A 27,710-nucleotide genomic window follows, 5' to 3' on the forward strand; every position below is an offset into this window, starting at 1 on the left:
TGCGATTCACTATCAAACATTTTATTATTATTAAAAGGAAGGTAAGATATTTTCTAATGAAGAATTCTCTTGGAAAAAATAATGCATCATTTAAAAACTTTTTTAAGTACTTTTTTTATGTCAAAAACGATCACATACAGTGTGTTTTCCCCTATATTTAATTGTTTATAATTGGTACAATTCGAACAAAAAAAAGTCTCAGGGCAATTGATATATTGATTATCAAATACGAGATAATTATTTATAGCGGGCTATCTTCAGTGGCACAGAAGTGGTAAGCGACATCCGGGTACTTAATGAAATTTTTCTTCCCTTCCCCCCCAGTCATCACAAACTGCTTAGCAAGTGAAATATCGCCAAATGACATGATTTAACTCTTTTGCCCCATCATCAGAATTGCTCTAAAAGATGACGTAAATGCACTTCTTGTCGCTATGGCAACCTCAAGAATGGCACTAGGGGGTATCTATACCCTATCTTATCTCTCCCTCTGGTCATTACAACACTAGCTTTTTTCCGCGGGTTATCTCGCAGAAATTTTAATAGATATTTTCATAAAGATACGATTAGATATGTAAAAAATAACGGCTATTTAGAGCAAGTGGCTCCAAGGATTAGAAATTTTTAAAAAAATCAAAGTTGTCTTATATAAACAGAAAATTAGTGAATTGAAAAGACACAAACTTGCCATATTAATGTCTATAAACGAAATGACAATATAAAAAAAAATTTTCTTTTTAAGGTTTTGATAGGTTATTCTTACTAAATTTAAGATATGATTGTATATGATTAAAATATGAATCAAAATGACTGAAGCGCCTGCAACTTCCTTTGGCTATAAAGTTGCAAAAAATGAGCAAATTAGTAGTAAATATACCTTATAAGGATGGCGTTTAAGTATTTGCAAATAATATTAATTTTATGGAATAACATTAATTTTATGGCAATGAACAAAGTTTCTAAAAAAGAATTTAGAATTCATTGGAATTCACAAGTCACCGATTCACAGTTAATACTTTCGGGATGAAAGAGTGGCGAATTCCATGAAGTTTTACCACTTTACAAGCTTCTTAATTTCATTTTTTTTTTCAAATGATTAAATTATAATTGTTTTCATTAAAAATATTTTTTGTTTTGTTTTCATGAAAAAAGTATTATTAATTGTATTTATATTAGAAAAATTCTATTAAAATTATAAACTGTTTAAAATTTAAAAACCTTTCAATCTATCTATCATTAAATATATAACTCTAACATGCGTGGCACAGAAATCGACAATAAATTATTATTTATTGTCGAATGGCAACAATGAAATGAAAACAAATCATCATACGAATTTCAGATTGCGTCAAAGCGATGTTTTAAACAGCATTCAATTAATTAGCTAAGCTAATGAATGTAGCTTCGAAATGTAAATAATCTGGAACAGGTTCGCCGTGTCGCCAAAAAGCCCATTCATTGAAAGAAAAGAAGATATAAAAGAAATAGAAAAAATAGGCTTCAGACAGAAAGTCTAATCGAACGTTAAAATAGGCTTAAAGCGTCGCTAGATAAGTAATCGATTACAGCTTTGCTACCAAAATTGATGTTCATATCTTCCGAAAGAATTATTTTCGAAAAATAGACTTTGTAAGAGTGAAAAAAATTACTTTTATGATGATATCAATTTCATGTCCCTATAATTTTTTTCCTTAATTTTAATATTTTTTTTTATTTAATTTGATACAATGTTTTTAAATGCTATAATAGAATTCAATGTCATCCATCGAAAAATTCAATAGCATGTTTGTACAAATCATTAATTTCATAAATCAAATTTTCAATTCTGCTTTATTTCGAAACATTTGCACTTTTTAATTTACAGTAAACTTATTCAATAAAAGGCTAAGCTTTGATATATATTCATTTGGGGCCTTGCGAGGTTGGCAATTTTTTGGTGCGCTTTTGCTATCGTTACGCTATTGCTGCCTTTCGCATCACATTTGGTCATTTCGTTAAAATTTGGCGATAAACTTTTTGTTTGGCGAAAATGACTGTATATCAGAGCTGTTCCCAACAAAATTCATATTTTTTAGTCATCAAATAACAAGGTGAAATATTTTTAATGCATTTCATATTAATTATTTAGCAGCCTAAAAAGTTTTTTTTTTTTTTTTTTTTTTTTTTTTTTTTTTTTTTCAAATTTTATGAGTCTGAACAATTTTCTGGTTAGTTCTGATTTTTATTGTCAGAATTTAAAATTGTTTGCAGTTTGGCAATAGTATTTTGTATTAAACTATCCAATATTTGCCATAAAGTAATATTACCATTATCATATCATGAGTTTTCATACACCTATTCCTACCAAAGGGGTCGAAATGGCCCCATTCGGTATTTAATTAGAAAAAATATATATAAATTGACCTATCTATTGTGAAGTTAAAGTAGAAAAAACTTTTATATTTTCAATATATTTGTTGAGGTATGGTGTGTTGAAAAAGCAGTTCCTCAGTGTTTATTTATTAAAAAAAGTGTTTATTTTCTAATCTAGGTCTTCAAGACCACCTATTCTTCTACCAAAACATTGACTCGCATGTCTTCTTATTAAGATCCTATAATAGCTTCTATCTGACTGACTTTCGGCTCCGTTTTCATGCTTCTTATATACACACATTTTACTAACACATACTTATTTCTATATTTACATCTATATCTATGTGCGTCCCTATAAAGCCATTGCATATTTAAATATAAATGTATGTATTTTCACCAATATTTATTCGAATGGTCAAAATGACCCCTTCGTTAAAAGTAAGTATACTATATACATTCCTCCGAAATTAAATAAAGAAAAAGATAATATTTGCGATTACATGTCCTATAAATGTAAGTAAAAATTAATTAAAATATTCTTATAAAATACGGCAATAATTTTCTTGAAGAAAATTATCGAAAAGTTTTTTCAGAGGGATCAAAATGACCCCTTGGTAAACCTAGTGTTAACCTACACTTTTTGAGCTTTCAAATTTTATTTTAGTATCCATCCTAAACTCTTCCTTATCAGTTACTATAAACATCTATTCAGTTTAACAGTAGCATAAATAACGATCAGCTGGCATTAGAACAACGTAAACCTTATGCACGGAAACCAGTTATTTACATTTTGCTTCTGCCATTAGATCTCTCCGAATCTGATCTGGAGTGGAGTTCGTGCGGTCCAGGGAAAAAAAGTAGCAAATGCAGGAAGTGTAAACCTAAACCGGACCTTTTTTAAATTCTTTTTGTCTATCTGAATGTGTAACAGAATGGGTGTTACGAGTTTATAATAGGCATGAAATATCTGGGAGTATCTGGCCGATTTGATCTTGATCAAGGCACTACGCACAATGCATTTGTAAGATATCAAAATGAAGTTACCCAACAAGTTAAAACTGTTGCATGTCACGCATGATGGCGTGCTACACCTAAAAGCTCGATTTTTATTCTTGTTTTAATGCCTGTTTTTGTTCTCCAGAGTACTTCCAGGTGTTCAAAAATGTACTTTTTTAATGGGAAGTCGTAAATGACTTGAAAGCATAGTGGCACAGTTTTATTGAACAATGGACATAATTGCATTCAACAAGAAGCGACATCATTAGCATAAATTCATTATTTACATTAAGAAATTAAATTAAGTAATTCGCCTAGTAGCTCTCTAAGATTGGTCGGTTCAATTATTACATGAAAACAGGAAAAGAAAAAATCGAAAAGGAGATATTTTGAATTAAAAACAATTAGAATACTATTAGTAAAAAAATAGTAATTAGCATAAAGTTGTCCTGGAAACTTTCTCGTATATATTCTAATGAAAGTATAATCCTCTTCCCTGTGCAAAATTGTGGGCTTGAGTAAGATCATGAAAATCCTGAGTGTTCAGATTTTTATTTTCTGAGCCCCACAGATGAGCGTTTTATGCTTCGGTTTTCTTTAATATCCTATGAATATGCATTCTGGGTGCCTTCCTTTTTCATTTTCTCGTTTACGTGGTATAGAAAAAGCATCATAATCGTCAAAAAATTCGAACTCGAGATTTTTTACGAATCTCCACATTTTAACTTCCCAGAATTCGAAAAACGCATTTTTGGAAAATGTTCATCTGTGACAAATACAACTCAAAATACTTTGAACTAGACGACTGCAATTTGGTATATAAAATTACAACAAAATTTATAGATTTTTTTAACTAATTTTGAACGAAATTTATTCACAGGAAGTCTGTGTGTTCGGCTATTCGAATATAAGTTAATAAGATAATTATTAAACGAGGAGAGTTTGATAGTTAAAATTTGGTACACGCATTTAACATCTATAATGTAGTGCCAAATCCAATGAGGGGTTGACCATCTGTCGGTCGGTCTGTACTTTCAGAAACATGTTAACGCGACAACAAAAAAACTCGATAAATATATCAAATTTGGTATTGGATTTTGTGACTACAAGTATAGCTTTAACAAATTTTTGTTGCAATCGATTGTGAAAAGTGCATATCTAAAATACAGATTCGATTTTCCGATGTTATTAATCGCCAAATAACTCGCCAAGGATGACCTGATAGATAGAGCAAAAATGCTAAATTCATGCCAAGGTTAGTATTTGTACAACAATGTCATGTAAGGCGTTCTCCAGTATAACACCTTTACTAGAGAATATGCCAGACAGTTTCGGGGAGACCATTCCAGCTGGTTTTTCAATCAATTGACACCAAGATTTGGCATAGAAATATTTTTTGAAATAAGATCATATAAAAATTTTATATAAGTAGTTGCGTTTATGAGTTACAGCATTGATATGCATACGAACGTACAACGGTACATCAGACGCTAATACGCATACGAACGTACAATGGTACTCAGACGCTAATACGCATACGAACGTACAATGGTACATCAGACGGCCCATAGTTTGAGGAATTCGATTCAAAATTTGATAAGGATGATGAATGAAAATGATGATTAGATAATGAAATTATGAACTAAATTCCATTCATTGAAGTCCTGCATCTTACAATTATTATGTTTACCCGTAACCAGACAGACAGACAGACAAATTAGTTCTGTATCGTATTTGTTCAAAATGTAACGGAAATCTAACAAATTTGGTGTAAATAGCGCATACTAAAATTCATCCAACTAGCTCAAAGCATATTTGAGTCAGATTGTTCACAGACAGATAAATTCCAAAAAGATATTTTTTGGACTCCGAGAGATATAAAACGTAAAGATTCGCCAAAATCTGAAAATTTAATATTTTAACGATTACAATACTTTCTCACTGTATACTTTATGAAGAGGAAGCAAAAACATTAAAGTATTTCAACACATTGGATTTAATTTTTTTTTATTTTACACTTTTTTTTTATTGCCAAGTTATGAAAAACAAAATCAACTTTTAAAAACAATTCCCCCAGAATGCTTTGACAACTGGAATTGCACTTTCAATAATAGAGTTTGCCATTTTTCCATTCGGATACGGTTTAAAATAAATTGCTTTTCTGTTAAAAGGATTTTTCACTCATTGGCTACTGTAATAGAATTGTGAATATTTTTTTTTCAGTTGTGTGTTCTCGATGATAATGTATTATTTTGAGCCTGGTAAAACCGGACTTAATTTGAATCATAGATTTTAGTGAATGTTTTAAATTATGTTAAAAGCAATAAATATTGAAAGAATACTTTATTTGCAGAGAAATTATCAAAAAATCAAAAGTCTCTAAGCATTCTTTTTATAAATGTATAATTTAAAAATATAAAGCAATACAAAAAGGTAAAGTGTTTTCGAATTCCTAACAATAACTCGAAAATAATGAAAAGGGTGAAATAAAAAACAATCAAATGAGGCACTTTCACTTTATAATTTCTCTGGTGTGTGTTGTATGCTAGTTGTTGAAGTAAAAAAGATTGTATAATGTTTATCACATAATGTCTACGTAAGTTTATTTTTGGTATTAATTTCCTTTCTTATATAGAATCTATTGTTCGTTATAGATCTACAATTTATTTATATGTGCTGTTACATAAGATTTCCCCTGTTATGATATATATCATAATGCATTTTTATATTAAAGTACGAGTCAAAAAAATTGTATTTTTGTCTTAATGTAACTAAAATATTTTTATCTATCATCAGTGCATGCTGAATATCGAGAACACCGACGATGACTGTGCAAAGATAAACAAAATATTCTGCTTTTCACCGATGCATTTGATATGCGCCGATATTTATCGACATACACGTCGATATTAATCGGAGAATATCGCCATTCTCGAATATCAGTCATCCCTCTCTTGGCAAGAGTTATATGTAACATTTTTACAGACGATCTTAAAAATTTTCTAAGCCTAACATGGCCGCTGCCAACTCGAATTTATGTGTTCTGACAGTTAGCTATTTTAAACAACATTTATGATATACTTTAACGTCCGACGGCCATTTGATGCATGCCATTAGGGAGACTCATCCGGGGCAATTCAACTGTCGAATAAAAGGAGAAGCTTCGGCTCGGAAACAATTAGAATTCTGTGCGAGTTCATGCACTTGTGACCAGCTCTAATTTTATCTGAACTTGAGTGTTTCGGATACGCTTCAACTGTTCTGCAAGAAAAGCAAAGAAGTGGAACGAATGGTTACCGTTTTCGATGGGCTCTTAACGCCAATGGAAGCTTCAGTATATGTACATCAGCAAAAGCACTTCATTTTCATATGGATTCTTCGGAATTTCAACGTCACACAATCCGATTCTTTACAAATTCTTTCAAAAAAAATTATATAAAATAATGAAGAAGGAAATGTGCACCTAATATTGCTTGAAAAAAAAAATTACGCCGGTGTCTTGGTATAGGGGTAGCGCGTTTACCTCGTGATCTGGGCGTCCCGGGTTGAAGTCCCGGTTCAGTCATGGTTGTCCTTCTGTTCTATCTGCCAGGTGGGTGAATGTGCTTCCCCTCCCCTGTAACAACGAGTTATACAATGAGATGTGACGCATGAAGTAGTTATGTCGTACTCTTGGGCCCAGTTGGCGCTACTGAAAATACAAGAGACGCTCACTCGGCTTAAATCGCTGACAGATCTGTCAGAGGAATTTTAAAGTGCCATAAGTAACAACAATAACAAAAATTGCATTATACGGCATTAACAAAGGTATTTTAGTATCATATGTATTTTTCTTAATTCCAACAGTACTGCTTTGAATTGTAGGATATTCAAAAAAATTTATATGCCTTCAAAGAAAATAACAGTTATTCTATGTTTATGCTATTCTCTGTATTAACTGTTCATATATGAGACAATATAGTACTGCAGAAAAGAAAAGCCATAAACAACTAATTTTAGACGGTGTATGCTTCTTAACAATTGAGTTGAAAGAATATATAGTGAACTTCCACAGCAGACATTGCAAACGAGATGTTATTTCATTTAAAATTGTTGCTGCTTTTTATAACAAGGTGTTACTTTAAAAAAAAAAAAAGCTTCATTATTCCTACATCATAGTATGAGTTACATTTGCTTTTCTAAACTAACAAAACCAGCGGCAACAAAAGATGTACTTTAAATTTGTCTTAAACATAATACGGAACTTAATTTAACACACTGTATGAAAATAGTCGTCATTTTTTGTCGCATTTTATGAATTTACATTATATGGCAGTTCAGAGAATATAAATTAAGACTTAAAAGCACTTAATTAAAACTTACAAGGTTGTGTATTAAATATCTACTCCTAAGAGTGCTGTTTATTCTCAGAAACGGAAACTTCGCTGCTCTTTGAAGCATACGCCAGGAGGCGTTGATTTCACCAAAAATTGGTGTGAGATTATTGATGAACGAGGAGATGTTTACATTTTATTTAGCAATAGAACAATACCTGATTATGGGAGGAATTAGGTAGTTTAAAAAAAGTGAATGGTTCACAACATTGAACTAAGTATTGCAACCAATAAATATGCAAGCTTCAAAATAAAATAAAATAGAACTATTCAAAACGACAAGTGAAAAAGGAAAGAAAACGCATACAAAAAGATGTCAAAATCTAACAAATTCGTATCATTCCTCTGTAGGTCAAAATCGTCCAAAAATGACTGTCTCAGGTTTTTGCAACGAACAGTAAATCGCATCTAGTCTTGAACATATAAAAAATCCGGGGAAAAACCATCATATTCGAATCCCATGTAGGCTCTCAGCCCATGTGCCTTCTATTTCTGTCCCTTATATCACGCACATACAAATGAACCGATGTCCATTGTTAGGTTCGAGTAGGAGTCCCTTTTACATAATCGAGAGGCGGAGGATTATTCGGTGGGTGTCTTCCGTTTGCATCAACAAACGTCCCCCGCTTCCGATCGAGCCTGTCCTTCGATCGTCACGCGCCGCTTGCGCAATCCCAGCAGGGAATCTCGAATGGCTAATGAACGATGTGCGAACGCGATATCATTCTAGATTATTTGCGCTTCAAACCTACTTCTGTGTCTCGAGATGGGAACTTCCGAGGCGACATTAAGGGGTTGCTGAGAAAAGTTCTGCCAGATTTCAGCAAAGAAGATTTCTATGATGGTATAGGGTTTATTTGATGAATCTAAGCTAGTCTCAATATATCGAAAAGTTTTGTTACTGTGAAGGTTCGATATTTGGCAAATGTTAGTGTTCTATAGAATGTCTGCATTCTCATAGTCGCTTGATGTGTATCCGAAATATTTGATGAATATCATTTGCCGTGGTATATTTCTCACATACCACGGCAAATTTCGATATTTATCATACATTGATGATGAATGAAAATGTTTTTGTTATATTAAGACAAAACAGCAACTTTTTGATTCATAGCTTATTATTGAAACATATGCAGTCACTCAAGAAAAGTATTAGGCATGCGTAATATTCAAAGCTATTTCTAAAAATATTAATCAAATTAAAACAAAAAGAAAAGGAATCAAGAAATGCTTTAATATTTGGTATAAATTATATAAGAAAAAATGTTCTTACTATTTCAGAAGTACAATTTGATCTAGCCTTTTAAATATAATTTAAAAACAAACTGTTGTCAAAAAAAAAAGAAGAAAAAAAAAAAAAAGAATTGGGATACTTTTGAAATAAAAAATGTAAGAAATGCGTAGCGCATCAATAAAATTTAATTTATAACAAACTTATTTAAATTATAATTTTAGACAAAAACAAGGTTGCGTATGAAACAATGGCGAGAATCAAAGATATTTCAGTTGATGTGCGAAATTTGGTAATAAGTCATTGGAAAAATGGAAAACCAGTTCGTTGTATAGAACAGATCTTGAAGCTCAGTAATTACACTGTTTTTATTACAATTCGCAAAATCAAGTAAAACAAATAGTGTTGAAAATAAGCAAGGATCACGGTATCCGAGGAAATTTAATGAACATGAGAAGAGATGAACAGTAAAACATGCTTGCATTAAGAATTATCGAAGTACAGTAAGCTCTGAAAAGTAAAAGTAGGCTCTGGAAATCTGAATTAAATAGATTGTAAATAGTATAAATAGTGAATTGCTATAAATTGCATGCCATCTGATAAATGCATAAAATTTTAAAGTTTTAGTGCATCAGGAAATAAATAAAAAATTTCATTCAAACAATTCCATTTTCAGAAGCATGGAAAATCGAACTTAATAAACATGTTTAAAAATGTTCCAAATGTAAATTATTGTCGAATTACAGTTAGCGCATTTAGGATAAAGTCATATTTGTTATGAGATGAAACTTAATGCTTTGATATTTATTATTACAGAGGCAGATGTTTTACATTTCCAACTCTAAGGCATTCTGGGAATGAGATTTAAGGTACAAATGAAAATACAAAAACATTCGCTGATCATTAAAAAGGATTAAATTGGAGAAGCTTGAGCTCTGTGTTGTAGAAATAACCTTCAAGCATTCGATCTAATCGCATCGTTTTAAAACATTCGACGTCAGCAAAATGAATCAGGTACTAAGTAGTCTTAAAAAAAACAATTTCAAAACACTTTTACTTTCTCATATTACTTATCATAAAGTATAGTAACTGCCAAAAAAATCGAACTAGCCATTTTGACGAATCTTTCTGAATTCGAATAACACATTTTTGGAAAATGTCCGTTTATCTCTCTCTGACAAGGATAACTCAATGATTTGAGCTTGGTAGTTGAAATTTGGTATACAGTTTTTAGCCCAAATTTACAGATTCCTGTCAAATTTTGAATCAAATCTTTTCTGAAGATAACCGGCTGTTCGAACAGTAGTTAACATAACTACAAAACGAAGAGAGCTAGATTAGGTATACAGACTTAGCATCTATAATGTAGACATCTATCAAATTTTGAGCTGAATCCAACAAGGAATTGACCATCTGTCGGTCTGTAATTTCAGAAATACGTAAACGTGATAATTCAAAAACCAATGACTTATATATATATGAAATTTGATACGAGAATTTCTGACTAGGGGTAAGGTTTTGCGTCAAATTTTTGTTTCAATCGGTTAAGAAAAACATGTCTAAAACACAAATTCGATTTTTGGATACTATTAACGCATGTCAGGGATTAATCGTCAAATAACTCGCCAAGAATGATGCGATAAATTCAGTAAAAATACTAAATTCACGCCAAAAGTTAACATTTCGTAACTATTGTACGCCAAGGCCTTCTGTGACATGACAAGTTTATTACAAAGTGCGCGAGAAAGTTTTGGGGAGACTACTTCCGCTGAATTAGACTATGGATAGAATGAAATGGAACCAATCCTATTTCAAGAATAAAAATTTGATTTAGAAACCCAGATCCTTAACTTACAAAACCAATAATTATTACAAAGTTTGCGAGAAAGTTTTGGATTCAGTTCCTGGATTTGCCGATTCAAATCGCTGGTTTAGACTAAGGATAGAATGAAATGGAACAAATTGTGTTCAAGAATAAAAATTTGATTTAGAAATCCAGATCCTTAACTTCCAAAACCAATAATTATTACAAAGTGTGCGAGAAAGATTTGGGTATGCTACTTCCGCTGGTTTAGACTAAGGATAGAATGAAATGGAACAAATCCTGTTTCGAGAATAAAAATTTGATTTAGAAATCCAGATCCTTAACTTCCAAAACCAATAATTATTACAAAGTGTGCGAGAAAGTTTTGGATTCAGTTCCTGAATTTGCCGATTCAAATCGCTGGTTTAGACTAAGGATAGAATGAAATGGAACAAATCCTGTTCAAGAATAAAAATTTGATTTAGAAATCCAGATCCTTAACTTCCCAAACCAATAATTATTACAAAGTGTGCGAGAAAATATTGGATTCAGTTCCTGGATTTGCCGATTCAAATCGCTGGTTTAGACTAAGGATAGAATGAAATGGAACAAATCCTGTTTCGAGAATAAAAATTTGATTTAGAAATCCAGATCCTTAACTTCCAAAACCAATAATTATTAGAAAGTGTGCGAGAAAGATTTGGGGAGACTACTTCCACTGAATTAGACTAAGGATAGAATGAAATGGAACCAATCCTATCTCAAGAATAAAAATTTGATTTAGAAATCCAGATCCTTAACTTACAAAACCAATAATTATTACAAAGTTTGCGAGAAAGTTTTGGATTCAGTTCCTGGATTTGCTGATTCAAATCGCTGGTTTAGACTAAGGATAGAATGAAATGGAACAAATCCTGTTTCAATAATAAAAATTTGATTTAGAAATCCAGATCCTTAACTTCCAAAACCAATTATTATTACAAAGTGTGCGAGAAAGATTTGGGGAGGCTACTTCCGCTGGTTTAGACTAAGGATAGAATGAAATGGAACAAATCCTGTTTCAATAATAAAAATTTGATTTAGAAATCCAGATCCTTAACTTCCAAAACCAACAATCAAATGTTTTAAAATTCAAGTCGCAATCCAAAAACTGAGTTTTATAGCTTCGTCATTGACATTAAACGTTGGTGACATTCCCCACATTGTTATGCGGCACGTCTTATTGTTCGGCAAACTGTCGATCAATTAGGTGACATGCTAGATGAATAAAAGCCGACAGGTTTACCCGCGGGCTCAAACTAGACGAATGTCCACAAAGGGCCAATTAGTTTTCTTTTCTGATTTCAGTTCCTGGATTTGCCGATTCAAAATTCTTGCCACGATTTCTAAAACGGCCTTTATCAGCACATAAAATGATAGCTCTGATAATTTAGGTTCTAGACATATGTAGGGCAGGTATTCATCACAAGATGAAAAAGAAACTAAAGATAGAAAACAGAAACCGATTGCTTTTTCATCCTTCGGGCACATTTATTTTCTACGTTTTCAATTTAAAATCTAGTTATTTTTATCTCTCTTATGTGCAATGTTTATGTATAAATTTCAACAAGCAAATTGCTATTTATATGAAATGCTATAAAAGCATCGGTCCTCAAAATGCGTGGAATTGATGCAAAGTTTCAGAACCAGCTAAGGAAAGCAAGTTAAAAAGGAAAGACAGCATTTTGTTAAAGATATAAATCATCACAATTGATTTACGGTCGAAATATTCTTTTCCCTCTTTTAATCTTGGGAATATTTAAAATAAATCGAAAGCTATAATGGCTGGAGGTTATTTGATGTATTTATTCGATAAGCCACTTTAGCCTTTTTCAGATCACTATCTATTCCTGCTTGATTCAATCAATTTAGTTTCAAATTTTAAATCAGCGGTAGTGATTTCTTCCAAATTTTCTCGTACATTTCTCTTAAATATTGCAAATGCCACAAAAAAAAAAAAAAATCAAACTCGAGATTTTGGTGAATTTTACCTTTTAGAACTCCTAAAGAGCAAAAAATACATTTTTTTTTTTTTTTTTTTTTTTTGGAATTAAGCATGCCGTTTGTTTTATCCGTCTGTGAATACAATTCAAAACGCTTGCTGTTAGATGACCGTGGTCTTCGATTTTGACGACAGTGATCTATCAAATTTTGAGTAAAATCTATTCAGCAAAGTTTTTCTGTATTTCTGTCTAATTGCAGACGAACATAACTACAAACCACAAAGAGCTAGACTGATAAAATTTAGTAAACAGTTTTAGCATTTGAAGTATAAATTTGTATTAAACTGTGAACAAAGGTACTTTTCCGTTAGCCGGGCGCAAACGAAAAATCGCCAAATAATGTAGAATTCCGCCACATTTCTTACGCCAAGTTCGTGTTTGGCTCACAATCTGATAACCGGGTGCAAGCGAAAAAGCGCCAAATAATGTAAATTTCCGCCAAATTTTTTAAGCCGAATTCGCGTTTGGTTCACAAATCCGATAGCCGGACACAAGCGAAAAAGCGCCAAATAATGTAATTTCCGCCAAAATTTTTACGCCGAATTCGCGTTTGGTTCGCAATTTGTTATCCGGGCGTAAGCAAAAAATCGCCAAAGGTAGAATTCCGTCAATTATCTTACGCCAAATTCGCGTTTGGTTCACAATCGGCGACATTTGCGCCGGCTAACGGAAAAGTACCTACGGGTACAAAGTCAACAGGTTTATTATATGCCGGTCTATATATTTTCATGCATATAAACACGATAAACTATAAAGAAAGCACCATATTAAATAGATGAAATGTTTTATATTTTGTTCCTAAAATTTTTAGTGTCAAATTTAGGTTTCAATCCGCAGAAAAATGGCGTGCAAAATGTGTTCTCGGTTTTTATGGGTTTTTTTATGACGGTGAAAGGAGGATAGTATCTTTATATCGGAATATGTGAAAACGTTCCGGAGAAATTGAACCCGATGGTTCTAGTTCTAGAGTAGTATTGTAAAACTATTATAATATAATATAGTGTGGTGAAAGCTTATAAGCTAGTTAACAGCTACGCTACCCGAGCAATTGCTTTTGTACCGTGGTCATGTTACTGGGCTGCGAACCACAAGGTCCCAGGTTCTATCCTCGCGCATCCCATTCTGCTACAATAGTGTAAGCAAACTACCTATTGATACATTTTTCATGGTACGACTTTGGATTTTTTTTTTCTTCTGATTATGGTCCCTAGAATTTAAAATCTCCCTTGTTTAATAGTTGCATGCAAAATGTGAAATTTTCATTTGATTTGAAATAATGGATATATTATAGCCAAAGAATATTTATTTTAGAGCTTTACTCTCACTTTTTAATGCGTCAATAATGCAAATTAAAGCGAAAGTATCCAGTATTTTACTGAAAATGACAGGTGTTGAAAATTCTGAAAATCTCCAGGGAAAACCTGTAGTATCTTGAGGTTGCCGATAATCTAATTTTCCATCAACTAAGAAAATATGGTCTCATGTTTTTATTAACTCTTTACACTCGAAAAAGTAATTCAATGATGAATTATTCACAAAATACAAGGACTTGTTTATTACTCTGAAAATTAAATATATTTTAAATGTTTTAAGTAGAGTTTCTCCCTAAAATTAATTTATATCTTCTGACCACTCTGTAGGTATTTATGTTAATCATAGTTTTTAAGAATTTATTAATAAAACTTTAAAATGATGTACCGTCTTGAAAGCACCCAAGTAGAGATATCCGAGAGCAAAGGGTTAAATTTGGAAAAAATCAGAAATATTCTTTACTGGATTAGAGATTTTTTTCTGGCTTTTCTAAAATTCGAAAAATAGAGAAATTTATTGTTGCTTTTAATATGTTTCTATTTTTGACTCCACAACTGACAGGCTTTTATGCAAATTTACAGATTTGCCAAAAAATCTGCATACTTCACTTTTTTTTTTTTTCTTTTTCATGCTATTATCATTTTGAAAATTATATCATAGTATAGCCATGGAATCAATTAAAAGGCTTCATATTAAAATGGAGACAATTTTAAATTCATATAAAACAATAATAACATTTACGAATTAATACAGATATTTAAAAAAAATTGAAAAATAGTGGCAATACAATCTATAGAAAAAGAAAATTCTTTCAACGAATACAAAACTAGACTTAGCTGGCGTTACTAAAAAAAACAAAAAAAAAAAAAAAACCAATAATGGGATTTTACACTATTTTGAAATTAGCTTGACCCAAAAAAAATACATATCAACAAAAAAAATGTGTGATTATTTCACTTTTAGAGCTATATCAACAAAAGAAATTAGAAAATAATTTCAATAATTTAGATAGTTAATAGAATAGTCTAGGTGGTTTCTTTTCCTCTCAAAACAGAATTTCCAAATATATATTTAAAAATAAATCAACTTAACTATTTATTAATGCTGGCAACGCAAGTAGAAATTTCTTTTAAAACTGCGGTAAGGCTATTTCCTAGTAAAACATTTTGTTGAAGTTGAATTTCCAAGAAAAAGTCAATTAGCGAGCAACAGGTTGCCGCCCTCTTTCGGCAAACTTCTAAACACTCTGCTCCCACGTTTATACGGATCCAGCCATCAAGAAGAAACCAAAACAGAAGCTGTCGGTGTTTCTTTATAAAATAAGAATTAGTATATAATTACCCTGTGTTTGTAAATACAGGAGAGAAACTAAGAACATTAAACCAGTCTTTTAGCCAAACGAACGAACATACCTTGCATTTAAATTCGCATTAAGTCGAATGAGTGACTCATTTAAAGATAGTTTTTAGAACTAATGAAAAAGTTCTTTCTAGGATTGCGAAATAGAGATCTTTACAACAAAACTCTCGCACACGCATTCGCAAAGTAATTTTTCCACACTAAGTAATAGATCCCAGTAAAGTAAATTTTTGATAAGTGCTGGAGGTTATAATCAAATAAATGTATTTCAAATGAAATTCATGAATTATTAATTGCTTTTGGCGATGTTATGTCATTTATACTATGACGATGTCTATTCTAAAAATGAGCCAAAAAAATGGAGCTAACCTTTTTCACTTTTTGTTATACTAGTCGCCTCTGGCGATCAGTTATTTCACCAAGGTTATTGGTTACATTTATTTTTAATTTTCTAACATTTATTTCTAATTTCTATTAAATTAAATAGGTTTTTTACATTAACTTTATGACTTATTAGATCTTGTGAAGCAAATAATAGATGCATAAAGAAACATTATATATTCTCTCAGTGACAAATTGTTAATTTCTTCCAATATTTCTGTGCATGTACATAAAAAAAAAAAATAATAAATAAAACCCTTGAAATCAAATTGCCTTTTTTAGAAATTTTAACTAGAATTTTAATTAATTAAAAATTAACAGAAATTTTATTCTTTTAAAGCATTAATTTCCGAAAATATTACAGCACATGAATTATTTTTTGTATCATCTTAACATTCAAAGAATTATATTTATGATATCAACTGTTTTATTGTCTTTTTTTTTTACTTTACTTTTTTTAGTAATCTAAAAAATATTATAAGCAAATTTCACAACAATATTGTTACAAAAAATTTTCCACTGCAAAAATACCGCCATTAAATCGCAACACATTTAATTACTAGTTCATTAGTTCAGCAGCTTGCTTGCTGTCTGATCCTCTCAAATCTGTTTACTCGTCGGCGACTCCGACCACTCTCATACACACCACTTCTGACGATCCCCACAACTTCTGACTGTCCACACGACTTCCCTGCATATTCAGATTGCCTGTCTTTTATAGTTCCGGGAGGCGGGGCTGGAATCTTCAGACCAATCAGGGCGTACCTGGCTGTATCTCGGGTCTTACTAGATGGATCGTGAAAATTCTCGAACTTTCTGGTATTATCCATTTAGTCGCCAAACTCGCCAAATTTATCGCCAAGTCTTTCGCCAAGCTCTAAGTTCATTGATCTCAGCACGTACAGGACCGATCGTACAACGGTCTTTCTTACGATGACTTTATTCGTGCCGGGTAGCAATATTATAGGTTTGTAACAATATATTTAATTGATAAAACGAAATTCAATATATTGTTTTTGTTGTTGATGACCAAGAAGAGAAGATTTGGCTTATTTTCCATGTTCAGTAGATTCCAATATAAAGCATACTTTTAATAAAATCCTCGAATTTTTTTTTTATAATTAATGTTTCATTTAAAACCAAGCGATAGCGGAATTTTTTTTAAGTGATTAAAATAAGTTAAGCAACAGTAAGTAAGTAATAATAAGTGTGTAAAGCTTTCTCCTGTAATATAAGTAAATGTATAAAGTTATATACACAGAAAATAAGGGATGTGCGCAGCATAAAGTATAAAATAGTGTAAAGCCTCAGCATTAGTGCATGTTATATGTCTATAAAAATTTAAGTTAAAAAATATTTAGATAAGGATAAAATATTTCATACGATAAAATTACAGAGAATATTTAACTGAAATTTTTAGCAACCATTTCTCCAGGGGTCGTTAAAAATCTCATAGATTGGCCGCCAAAGACGACTCGTTTTCAATAATTCTTATTTCAATAAAACGTGAAATGAAGTATAGGTTTTTTTCTAAAGCTTGCTTTAAGAATTAGAAAAACATTTTTATAAAAATAGGCCATCTATCAAAATCCAAAAATTTATGTTTTGATGCCAGAAACTTATGAAGTGTGAAGCAGCAAAATATCGCCAATAGGCCCTAGTCATAACTGCCCCGACTGTCTCTTTCTTCACAAAAGACCTTGATGGGTCAGGTAGTGTTTCGGTCCATCCGAACGGCTGCCATCCGTAAATGATAAACATGCTATCTCGTCTTTCTATGGCGGGAAATGACCGTGACCCACCTGCGAGCTAGAGGTGAAAGTGGTGGGATCTTCGGAGTTGCGCGTTTTCAGCGCGAATCGGAAGAATTGGGCTCCTCCAGTTTCAAATGAATGAGCGCCTTCGCACTGTTTTTCTCTTTTTTTTTTTAATGCTTCATTAGCATTTACTGCGTAACTGGAAACGAAAAATTGTATTTATTTCTCGTTAAAAGTTGATTATTAAGTGGAAAGTTGTGGAAGTTTGGAAGACGGATGGGTTTAAATAGACTGGTTTGTTTGCATTTTTTGCTGTTGCTGAAATGTCGGAGATGGTAATTAATTGAGAGGAAAATTAGATAGACGAGGGAAAAAGAAAGGATAGAAACATAATATGGTTTTTTCAGTGGCCGATTTAGACAGTAAACATATTATTATTCGTCTTTTAATAACAAATCTGATGGATATGCGGATGAAATGGCCGACCACTGAAAGGAAATTGGTTTGTTTTTCTCCGCCGGAAGTACTCTTAATATTATGAATTGGTGGTTTTCAGATCATAATTATGTTTGCGAATTTATTTTTGGGCTCGGCCATCTGCAGGCTGTCTGCAAGGAACATAGCAGATTGTTAACCATGTTTTAAAAACAACCTTGGTTATTAAAATATTTTATATTTTAATTGCCCGATTTTTAAATTATACTAGATGGAACTCGCGGTATACCAACAAAATCAATTTAGTTTCACATTTTAACAACTATCATAAAAAAAAAAAACCTAAATCAATATGCTAATAATTGAATTCAGTTTAATTCTGTATTTTAGCAATTTGGAGAAAATATGTATGTCTTTATTTATTTACTTTAAATTTGTATGTAATAAATATATAAGAACTGACACTTTGCTCTATTCTATAGGAAATCTGTACCTCTAGATAAGATATTGATAAGGTATTGATAAAATTAAAAAATCCGTCGAAGATTAAATGGTCATTTGTACATGTAGTAGTTAAATTTGAGAAAGGATTGTTACCTTTGGCGTCGTCTTAATTATCTGACAGCAGTTCAAAATTACGTAATCAATCATAGAACAGCTCTCATATGGTTTCAAAACTTTAGTAGAGCTTTGCTAAAGCACTGAAACCAGTTATTTTTCTTTCATTTGAAATTATCTGTTAGTCACGGTTTGCATGCATCTAACGATTCGATAGATTTTTTTTTTTTCATAGCGGGGTATTTATTTCATGCGAAGCAACAGTTTTTACGTGGAATTTAATAATAAATATTTATGTTTTTGAATAAAGAATACTGTACCTAATAATTTTTTATAAGGGAAATAATCTTGTTAGAGCATAAATTTTTAATGATTATCAGAATTATCCTTAAGACAAGGGAAAGAACTACCAAGGAAATTGGTTCCAAAGATGGATTAATAACATAAATATCTGTGGTAGTAGCAGATGGTCTAGATATAGATAAGATGTGAAATTTGGATGATGATGAGGGTATTATTTTGGCACAAGAGCCTTTCGTAAGATAAACAGTGCAGAAGAATAAGATTCATTGCATACTATAAAATGAAAGAACATTATGTTCAAGGAATAAAGGAATTATTGGGAGCATGCGAAATTTGGATTATAAATTTTCATTTTTATTGATTTGACCACTCTGAATATAACAAACTATTTATAAAAAGAAATAAGAGGGGACAAGCAGCATGTGCGATGAGCTAATGAATTTTCTATTTAGGAAATGAAAGGTATGAAAAATTGCGATAAATTGCACAATGTATTCTTAGGCTTTTGGCATCATTGTAATCAAACAGTTCAACATTTTTTTTTCTCACGTAGTATTCAACTCTTATAACCTTATCTGATTTGCCGATTTGATAAAAGTGCCATGGAATTCATAAACTCAAGGCTCTTAACTTAAGGACTCATCCAAATAACATTAAAGAAAATCGCTGACCAAGGGAAACTCCATGCACATTAAGAGGAGATATATAAAATATGGTGGATCGATCTAGATTGGCTTATAGACTAGACTAAACTAGACAAAGATTCAAAGTCAAGAAGTCTGGTCTTTTCTGTAGTTAAACTGATTTTCTGATGTCCTACAAAGCCCCATATTTAGATCCAATATATGAATTAATCTGCCTTTCATGGGAAACAGCTCCCATAGAAGTACTTCGCCAAATGGAAAACCTGAAAACGTCCACAGTCAGTTCAAATGTAATGAGTACCAGTTTTTTAGTAATTAAGATATTTTATTTCCTTATTTTTAACCACGCCATTTCGTATTACACTATTCGTGGACTAAAATGATACAAAACTGATTATATTCACTGAATACATCAATAAGCAAATCTTGGAAATTATCCAAGTAAATATATCTTACATAATAACTCAAAGACGCACGTAATTTATATACCCCAGTCACTTCTTCTCTTCCAGCTCACTTAAACATATTCTTTACTCATTTATCTCGTGTTAACATTTCAATATTACTCATTTACAAAACTTTAATTATGCCCATTCTCATATATGGTGCTGAAACATGCGTAATGATAGAGAAAGATGTTCTTGCTATATTTGAAAGAAGCATTTTAAGAAACATATTTGGTGGAATTAAATGTGCTAATAACTGGAGAATTCGGAAATTTACAAAACATTTAAACAGCTAGATATTATTAAATTTATTGAAACATAAAGAATTAAATGGGCAGGGCACTTAATAAGATTGGATGATAATCGAGCCACTATAAAGATCTTTTTGGCTAATCCGTTTGGTATCCGAAAACAAGGAAAACAAAAACTCAGACTGACTACTTAGAAAAAAAGTGTGGAAACTATTGAAGGTGACAAACTGTTAAACGTTGCCAAAAAGAGGACAACATGGAATGGAAATTCAACGAGCTCTAAGGTTAAGCAGGAGCTATCGAGCAAGTGTAGAAGAAGCATTTTAGCATAGTGTATACTCATTATAATGAAGCTGCAATGTTTGCATTGATACTATCATGCTGCATAATGTTTACAGTGGTATTGCGATGCTGCACAATGTTTACAATGGCATTGAAATGCTGTATGATAATTGCACTGGGAATGCGATGCTGCATATCGTTATGATGGGAATGCGATGCTGCACAATGTTTACGATGTCATTGCAATGCTGCACAATGTTTACAATGACGTTGCAATGCTGCACAAGGTTTACAATGACATTGCAATGCTGCACAATGTTTACAGTGTCATTGCAATGCTGCACAATGTTTACAGTGTCATTGCAATGCTGCACAATGTTTACAGTGTCATTGCAATGCTGCACAATGTTTACAGTGTCATTGCAATGCTGCACAATGTTTACAGTGTCATTGCAATGCTGCACAATGTTTATAGTGTCATTGCAATGCTGCACAATGTTTATGGTGTCATTGCAATGCTGCACAATGTTTATAGTGTCATTGCAATGCTGCACAATGTTTACAGTGTCATTGCAATGCTGCACAATGTTTACAGTGTCATTGCAATGCTGCACAATGTTTACAGTGTCATTGCAATGTTGCACAATGTTTACAATGACATTTCAATGCTGTACAAGGTTTACAATGACATTGCAATGCTGCACAATGTTTACAATGACATTGCATTGCTGCACAATGTTTACAATGACATTGTAATGGTATATTATTATGTTTAAAATAGTGCTAAAATTTCGAAAGTATTTGCAATGATGATAACTTTCGGTAGAATATTTAAAATGGTGCTAAACTTTTGTATAATGTTTACAACTACACTAAAATGTTAGAAAATGTTTAGCATGATGCTACAAGATTGTATAACATTTAACTGATGAAATTAAAAATTCTTACCTAAAGTTTTATTGAGCCAATCGGCCAAGTCTTCTTTTAGAGGTATGAGATGTTGTTCTTGCTTCATAGCAATCTTCATAGATAGCGCGTCTACTTCTTCCTGAGTCATACCTGAGCACTTTCTCATCCAGGTTGCCATGCCGCACTTAACTATCTTCTATGAACATTACTTCCTCCATATCCACTTGGAATAAAATGTCCGAAGCAATTGCGACAGGATTCACTGCTGTTTTATTTTTATTGCTCTGATTGGCTTCTGCTGTTCAAATGTGGATGAAAAAGTCCTTGTTGTCTTCCAAAACATTCCATTCAAAGGTTTAAGTCAACATCTGCTGAAAGGAAAAAGATTTATCAAATTTTGGTTGTTGCTTAAAACAGGTTGCATATTCTTTTGTCAGCAAAACGAATATATATTTATGTATAGAACTGCTAGTTAACTAAAAAGAAACTGTGTTGACAAAGTGGAAATCAGTTGATGACTGAAAATATATAATGAAATATTTATTTTGACTAGCTTATGTTCTATTTATGTTTCCATAAAAATTATTGAAAATTTTGGAAAATAGACAAGAAATATGTTAGGAAATTTGTTTTGTGTATTGTCGTTTTGACAACACACAAAAAATTTATTCGTAAATAATAATAATAACAAATTAAACCTAAATATATATAAAAATATATCTGATATGAATAGGGTTATTGCTATATATAAGAATTTCCACATTAATGACGGCTTTTGATCAAAAAAAATTAAGATGATTCTTATAGTAAAAAAAAAAAACTGATTATTATTATCTAGTACGTTTATATAAATATAAAATAATACACATAGAATAAAATTCAGATATAAATTACTTTAACAATTTTCTCAAAAAAGTTTGTTATATATTTTGGGGAAATTAAGAAAATATTTTGCTCATTTATATATGCATTTGAATATTTTTCGATGGAGATCGATTTTTTTTAAAAAAATACACAAGAAATTTCTGTGGAACTAAAAAAAACTCTTAATATTACGAAAATATAATATAGAAATCAATATAAAAACATAATATACAATAGAATTTTACAAATATTATACTAATGGAATCAAATAAAACTTTCATTATGTCTATATTTAAAAAAAAAAAATGGATCTGAAAATATGTATAGCAAGAGAAAATAAAAATCTGATAACTAAAAATTTCTGACAACTTCAATAAATAAACAGCAAATATTTTAAGAAATAATTATTATTTAAAAAAATTGATCATTTTTAAATAATAATTTAAATAACTAATATTAATAACTGAAAAATACATCGAACAATGAATATCATAATTACGCATTGAAACTTAAAAATGAAGTTCATTCAGCTTATGTTTAACGAGCTATAAGTTTTTTTAAATAGTAAAAAATTTTTGTTATAAAAATTATTTTTAATTTTTAAATTTAAAAAAAAATATATTCACTTACGATGTTTGAGGTATTGAGTACGAATACATTAAATTAACGAAAACGCTTCAAAAATAAAAATGATTTTCTCCATTTTATTCTTAATTAAAATTAACCAAAATAAATTCGAAATATAAGCGATATTTTAACATTATATTAATAAGAAATTCAAAGAATCAAATAAAAATTCGAAATGAAAAAGACTTCAAATTTAAAAAAAAACATTAGAATTTCATTGTTTTTAATACGAATATCAATTATAAAAATTATTCCAACATAAAATAGATAAGCAAAATGTTGAAAAAATGTACAAATGCAGCAAAATGTAGATAGAAATAGATAGAAAAATTAGAAATATCAATACTAATTTTTTTAAAAGAAGAAGCTAAAATACTAATGTTGTAGGAAGGAAAATTGGAGAAAAATAAATAAAATCCTGTTTCTTATTAATAAGAAAATAAAATAACCAAATTGGAATTTTTGTATATTTCAAACAACAGGACATTTTTTATAGAAAAAAAAATGCTATGAAAAAAAGTTATACCACGTTTAATGATCCATAAATTTTGCTTCTCTTCTAATTATGGCAAGAGTAACAAATATGAAATGAACTGTAAACACATCAAAGTCGCTCGCTGATAGAAGACATTTCTTAAGAGGCCAAAAGCATATTATCTATTGTCCACTTTATCATTTGGCTGATACGGATATTTACTTTGCTGTTTTAAACTCACACAGCACGTGAAAACATTCGGCTGTCTTTTTTATATATGTATTAGTTTGTTCTTATGAAGTTATGTAACTTTTTTTTAAGTGTATTAATTTCTTTTTACACTAAGTACAATATGTATATGCTACTGTGAAAGAGAGGTCTTTGACAAATGTCGAAATGGTCTGATGATTGTCAGCTTTCTCATAATCGTTTGATGCAAATCCAAATATAATTATTTCTCACTTACAGCTGCAAATGTAGCATTCGGCATACACTAATGGTGAATACTGGATACAAATGCTTTTGTTGTATACAGTAGTTAGAACCGTAGCTTTGTAAACCATAAAGAAAATTAATGAAATAATAAAATAAGATAAATGAACTTTTAAATAAAGTTTATAAATGAAACATATTTGGATATATATCGGAAAAAGGGAAAGCTTTAGTAACAGCGCAAATAGTTTGTTGAACTTAAAATGAACATTACATTCAAAATGATGAAAGAAAATAATACTAGTAGTAAATTTACGCAAAAAAATATATACAGTAGACTTCCGATTATCCGCGCCTGTCGCACTAAGTTTTTTTTTTTTTTTTGCTTCCAAGCAAAGAGAAAATGCTTCCAAAGCAAGAAGCAAACACAAATGACTGATTTCTTCAAAAAGGTGTAGTTTTACAGTTATACTTTTGTAACTACATAATACATTACAGTATTAAAACAGTACACATGTATTAATTTTTCTGTGTATCCTTGACACCTCTCGTAAGTACAAAGCACTTTTCTGTTTTCATTAACAAAATGCATTTTAGGTTAGTTTTGAGTGACATACTAAAATATTAAGCGTTCGTTAAACATTTTCTGCTGTTTATTTTACGTTTTATTGTACATTAAAACGATTTTTCAAAGTTAGGATTGACTTCTCTTTTGCTATACCCGTTTTTAGCTTTTTTCGGATTATCCGCGATTTTAGTTATCCGCGGCGGCCGCGCCACCCAATTCCGCGGATAATCGGGAGTGTACTGTAATAAACTTTGTTGAAATCTGAATGTATACCTGAATGAACGTACAAATTTTAGACTTTAGTAAGAAACGTTAACTTATACTTTTAAGTTATAATTTCAGCTTTATAACTTATTAATGATTCACCAAAAATTCATTTTCTCCATTTTTATAAAATTTTCTTCTTTACATATAAAGAAAACTACAACAGCAACAAAAACTCAAAAGCCGGTATCAAAAAAGACAAGATGGACGAATGCGGCCTGAAAATTTATCATACTGCGATACGGGGCTCGAATAGCGAATTTGAGTAATCATCTTAACACAGAAACATACGTGGTATGTACATGCACAACATATTTTCTGATTCGATAACCAACTGTGGCAATAAATTTTTCTTCCGGTCGAGATGGCCGGTCATTGTAAATAACGACCGACTACACATTTTTGTCAGAATGCACAAAGAAAAAAATGGAAATATTAGGGAAAAAACCCTAATTTTATATGGTTAACATAGAAAGTCAATTGTAAAAAGCGAAATTACATCCGAATTCTTTAATAAAAATCTAAATGGTAAATTTTCATAATAAGGCAATTCAAAAAAGACAAGATTTTATATGTAGAATGTTTCCAGTAGAAGTTCATGTTTTGAAAATATTAATGCTAAACCATCTTCTGAGGCATTTATATGATTCTGCTGAGGTATAGTCTGAAATCGTATTTTCAGCCTATAACAAAATGTATACTTTTATTTCGGTTTTTACATACATTTTTATTTCCTCGTATATGAAATATACAAAGCGGTAGTACTGTAATCGTCGAGTCCTGGATTTTGATGAATTTCCACTTTTCATATTCTCCTTATTTTTGCCATTAAGTCTATCTGTAGCTCTATGAACACTAAAGCTTAAAAGTGTTTTGAACTAGACGGAGGGAAATTAAGTATATGGTTTTTATATCAAATTTGTCTATTTCTATCAACTATTGAACGAAACTCTAGCAGAAAAAATCTATTATGTCCGCTTGTCTGAATCTAAGTTCACATAATAGCTACAAAGCGAAGAAAGCTAGATGAATAGAATTTGATACGCAGATTTAACATTCAAAGTGCAGATATGTTTCACTTTTGGTACCAAATCTGTCCAGGGCTTTCCCGTCTATCAGTGTATCCTTTTACAAACATGCGAATGCGATATTCGAAAACAAAATGACTTAAAAATAACTTATTAAGTATGGGATTTTGTAACTAACTGTAATTCTGTGTCTAATTTTTTTTTTTCAATTGGCCGAAAGAAATAGTCGAAAATACATATTTTATTTTCTGATATTTTTATATCAATCGCATTCCTGCGATAAATCGTCAAAGATCACACTTTAATAGAATCTTTTGTAACTATTGTTCGCCAATGGCAAGCGATTAATAATACACAAATACATTTATTGAAAAGCAAGCGAAAAACTTACGGACACAACACATCCACTCGTTTTTTAATTTCCTTTGCTTTTTTTTTTTCTTATCTCTCACTTTTATTAATGTGCGCCTCCGTGAGGAAACGCTCCAACATATTTCTGATTACTAAATAAACCCCCGAAACTTTCTCTTATAGAATGTTATCCCTAATGAGAATGTTATCCTTTTAATAAAAATTGTGATCTTGAACAAGGCAATGAATGTCACGAGAATTATTTTCATGGAATTGAGCGTTTTATAGTACAATAAGTCAACCATCTGATTCTCCGACCCGCCACGAAGACACACGGATTTAAACCATATAACTGAATGGCCAGACCGCCGCAACAGCAACACTGGCGGGAACTATGGTTGAGTCCTAAGGGCCATCACCGGCCACGGTACAATCCTCCCCGAAGGAAGTATGTCCCGTCATCGATGGGAGGAGTCAGATCCTCCCCCTTTTTGTGTACCCTACAGGGTGACGAGATCCAACCACCATGGCGGAAGTATCTCATCCTCATTTCGAGGTGCTCCACAGGGGTTTTTATAGTACAGTAAAAAAAAAGCAAGTATGCATTTTGGACGCACAGTAGACAGAAAATAGGCGTACAACTCCCATTTTAATACCAAACTTACATGCTCAATTTCATTTAATTTAGTTGTAATGTTTTTGAGTTATCATATGATGTTTATATGGATGTAAAAGTACATATCGCTAGACTGTTTACTACCCTTTGACAGATTTGTTTCAAAGTTTTATAAAGATTTATATTTTAGATCCTAAAATTTTGTACTGAAACGGCATTTTGTGTTTCGTAGTTAATGTGTTCACTTGTACTCGGGAAGCCAGCCATGCAGGCTCCTGTGAACGAATTTCGTTCAAATTTGAACAGAAATCTGCAAATATGGTGTTAAAACCACATGCAAAATTTCAATCGTCTTCCTCAAAGTGTTTTTGATTTATCGTGTACTGTTCGCTTCAATATTTTGAGATGACCACTTTTCGGCGGTTCTATCTCATTAAAGGGTGACACACGGAAGGATGTGCGCCATTTATTGTTAAACGTAAACACTCCTTTCCTCTTACCCCTATTTTGCCGAATCAAACCCAGCCCCACGCATGCGCAAGAGCGTGGAATGTTTTAGAATCCGTTGCAAACAATATGCAGGTAGACATATATTTAAAAATTGTTTTTTTCTGACTCAAGAAAGTCTGAAGCATGGAGAATCGCCAAAATCTCAAGTTCAAATTCTTGATGATTATAATATTTTCTTTTTGTATATTTCGTATTCAAAATGTAATAAAAAAAGTTAATTCATATATTAATAGCTTTGAAAAGTTCCATGGTCGATTAGTTTTTCCAAACAATAATTAGTTACAAGAAAAGCAAATTATTCTAAAGAAATTGAATAAACATGTGTGCTGAAAAATCTAACGTTATTTGAAAATTTTTGAGCTAAAACTTCTCTAATAATATAATAATTTAGAGCAAAATGAGCAAATGCAATGCCTGTTCCCCAAAATAAAGTGTATGTAGAAGAGTATTTTCTACTTTATCATTACTTTTAATTTCCTAACCTTATTTCTGGTTTGTTCACTTTTTCCCCCAGCTAATCAGCTTACTCATCTCCTAACTC

At 31.3% G+C, this 27,710-nt stretch overlaps 1 protein-coding gene across 4 annotated transcripts in view; it reads right to left on the bottom strand.

Moving 5' to 3' along the window:
• LOC129962611 (growth arrest-specific protein 2-like) overlaps window positions 1-27,710 on the bottom strand; it is a 132,726-nt gene that overhangs the window by 31,685 nt on the left and 73,331 nt on the right. The window contains exons 1-2 of one of the 4 annotated variants that reach the window (XM_056076436.1): window positions 23,452-23,524; window positions 21,474-21,802 (exon numbers count right to left, since the gene is read on the bottom strand). In XM_056076436.1, the coding sequence (XP_055932411.1) occupies window positions 21,474-21,612 (139 nt within the window). In that variant the 5' untranslated portion in view covers window positions 21,613-21,802; window positions 23,452-23,524. Of the gene's footprint in view, window positions 1-21,473; window positions 21,806-23,451; window positions 23,525-27,710 lie in introns of those variants that run through there. The other 3 variants (XM_056076437.1, XM_056076434.1, XM_056076435.1) reach the window with 3 other exon arrangements.

Source organism: Argiope bruennichi, chromosome 3 (assembly GCF_947563725.1).
Source record: "Argiope bruennichi chromosome 3, qqArgBrue1.1, whole genome shotgun sequence".
Lineage (NCBI taxonomy): Eukaryota > Metazoa > Arthropoda > Arachnida > Araneae > Araneidae > Argiope > Argiope bruennichi.